Consider the following 3,096-nt stretch of genomic DNA (forward strand, 5'->3'; position numbering starts at 1 on the left):
CCTATGGTCTGGTTCATACTAATCAATAACAGCTATACTGTAGAAAGGATTTACATTCAAGACCTTATCTTTTTATTTTGCTCATTTTGCCAAACCAATCTGTATCAGCACAATTGCATTTGCTTAGACCACGTAGTGATTCAATGATTTTATTATTTTACTATTAGTGAGTCTATTAATGTCAAGCAGAAAGAAGTCAAGTGAGTCTGTGGATATCAAGCAATTGTTTTACAAAAGAAACTGGAAGTCTTCATGAAGAATTAGGGGTGTATTTGTGAGGAGCCCCTTTCATGTCTTATCAGTATCCTGAGAACTGTCTCGTGAACACTTCTTACCTTCCAACTGCTTTGAACCCATAATAGCATAGCCTTTACTGCTCTCCTCAGCTTGGCATTACCTGATATCAGGATGGCTGCATGTCCAGAAGGGCAAGCTGCCATCATCCCTATACAAGCCATCACTCCTCCCTTATTATGCCAAAGCACCAGTAAGGGCATGGAGATTAAGGCAGCACAGAATGATACCACATAGAAACAGAGAAAGGAGACCAGAAATACAATGGCTCTGATGTGGGCCTCCAGGCTGGGGTCACGACAGTCTCTGGTTTGGGACTTCATGTTCTTCATATGACTTCCTAAGGAGACAACCAGCATTCCAGAAGAAACCAGAAAGGATAGAAAAGGGGGGATAGACCCCACATTGCAGAAGACAAATGAATAAAAGAAATTGAATTTTGAAATTCGCAAATCGAGCTCTGTATTATTGTTCATGGGTACCACGGCTGTAACTGTGAAGTGAGATCTGCTGAAAAAGTCCCACAAACAGAGGACAGCACAGATAGAGGAGAAAAGAACAGTAACTAGAAGCATCTGGGAAATCCTTCTGGAGATCCAGTTGGCCAAGCAGAGCAGGGAGGTGTGAGAGAAACGGACAATCTTGGAGCAGTAGAGGAGACTAAGGCAGGCGGCAAGCCAGAGGCTCACTTGGTTTGTGATCATCCAAAGAGTAAGGATGGCTTGGTAGTTGTGGCTCAGTGGGTCTTTCATCTGCTGGAAGCAGGTGAGCTGGATAGCATCCAAAAGCAGCAGCCCCTGCAGGAAAAGCCGAGTGACGCTGAGACACAGCAACACAGCATCACAATTCTTCAATGGCTGTCTCTTTACCACGTCCCCCAAATTCACCAAGACAATGAATGCATTGACCAGGATCCCCACTGCAAACTCCAGGATAGAAAAGAACAGGAACACAATCTTGGCTTCATAGGACACAGTTAAGACAGGAGTCAGAGTCAACATGACGCCTCTTCTCTGATTAACTAATTTAACACTCAGATTTCACCGGGCCGAAGAGGGAAGAGTACCTCTTGAACCCAGATTTTTCCTTTTCAAAAGTTCTAAATATGGACCAGCTTGTTGTAGGTATACAATAAGCTCTGGCAGGAAACTTGGAAGGATGTCGTTGCTTTAGAGCATCTCTTGGAAACACATGAAAGCGCATGATAAGGGTAGAAAAATGATTCCACCTCCTGACTGAAGCAAAAACTTTAATAAACCCAGGTGTTCCCATACAACAGCCTCCCCAGAGGGCCACAGTGGAGCACCAGGAAAGCAAACCAGGTAGAGTTTCAGTTTTCCAGCCAGGGCGGTTCTGGTTTTGCATGTCCATCTGGACCTTTGAGCATGGAAAACAGTAGGATTTGTTTATTGGCCTCAGGAAAACTGACAGCAGGCAAAGCAGATACTCTTGGTGAAGTAGGTTTGAAACAGTGCCTCTTTCTATTTGCATTCCTTCTTTCATGCCTGAGGTATGACTTACCATCGATATATTTTAATATGACTAAGTGAATGGCCCTGAGCTGAGACTTCTTAATCCTCTCTATTACCGTGTACAGCTGATTCAGTCCGTCTAGAAGTAAAGCGAAAGGGCAGAGGTGAAGAGAGGGCAGCAAAGTTATAGTGAAGCCTAGAGAAAATAAACCAAGGGGGACTGTAAAGGAAAGGGCTGTTGATACACAAATAGAACATACTCCTTACTGAAAGAGGTCCTTGCACTTTAGAGGGGAAACATCCCTGAATGACTGAAGAGTGTAGACTTAGCTGAAAGAAACAATGTTAGTAGGATAGAACACTGACAGGAAACAGACAACTGGGGTGGTGTCATCTGGAGAATGAAATGGAGGGCGAGCATTCTTGTTGGCGAGCACTGGAAACAGGAAACTGTCCCCCAAAGACCACAGAGGAAGAAAGAAGCTATCTATCTCTTCAGGAGCTGAGGGGGCTTACAGAAGAAAGTGAACCTGGAGGGACCAGCTCAGGCTGTGTTTGTGGCCGAGGGATTTCTTTAGGGTCTGTGTGAATTAAAATATAAAGTCGTAGAAAGTGGCCAGTGACTGGCTCCCTCTTGTCCTCTACTTGTCCCCATTCCTACCCAGAGACTGGCTTCAGTTCTCTTCTTAAGGTTAGGCAGATATTGACACAACTCGTGCACACTCATGGAAAAGGCCAGGAGGCAGATTCTCAGCAAGGGTGGAAGCTGAGGATGTCTATGTCCTTGTGGTCACTGGAAATTTGGATGACCCATTTGGGGGTATCATGTGTCCCTGGGGAAAGTAGAGTCCCCTCTCAGAGCTCCTAGTCTTCTTAATAAAAGAGTAAGAATGGTTGATGACAGATATACTTGTCTGTAAAGATATCTTATACTTATATACTTATCTTTACAGACAAGTATATCTTTAAAAAATAAAGATATACTTGTACATAATAAGCATATAGTAAGAAATTGCATTTATCCAGGAATGTGACAGACACAGACATAGGTTTTTCTCTAGGATCTATGATGTCACCAGCCATGTGTATTTGTCTATGTTTACCATACCGTCCCACTGAGTGGGCTTTAAGTACAATTGGATAACTGTTGATTGTCCCTAAGATAAAATTCCCACTACTGTACCAATAGAGATAGTTTTTTGGGTTGGTTATTGTGATTATTAGACTTTACAGCTGGGTTTGGACCATTGATTGATTTTCTCCCTTAGCAGCTTGCATAGTACCATCTGATACTATGAGAGTTAGTCTTCAGGGACGAGGCTTTCAGGTC

The 3,096-nt window shown here is 43.3% G+C and overlaps 1 protein-coding gene across 1 annotated transcript; it reads right to left on the reverse strand.

Moving 5' to 3' along the window:
* Positions 1-260: 260 nt before the first annotated feature.
* Tas2r38 (taste 2 receptor member 38) lies at positions 261-1,295 on the reverse strand. Its single transcript, XM_008823555.1, has one exon. It carries the CDS (start codon positions 1,293-1,295, stop codon positions 261-263), a length of 1,035 nt encoding a protein of 344 aa, XP_008821777.1.
* Positions 1,296-3,096: the final 1,801 nt, after the last annotated feature.

This window comes from Nannospalax galili, unplaced genomic scaffold (genome assembly GCF_000622305.1).
Source record: "Nannospalax galili isolate Female #2095 unplaced genomic scaffold, S.galili_v1.0 scaffold307, whole genome shotgun sequence".
Lineage (NCBI taxonomy): Eukaryota > Metazoa > Chordata > Mammalia > Rodentia > Spalacidae > Nannospalax > Nannospalax galili.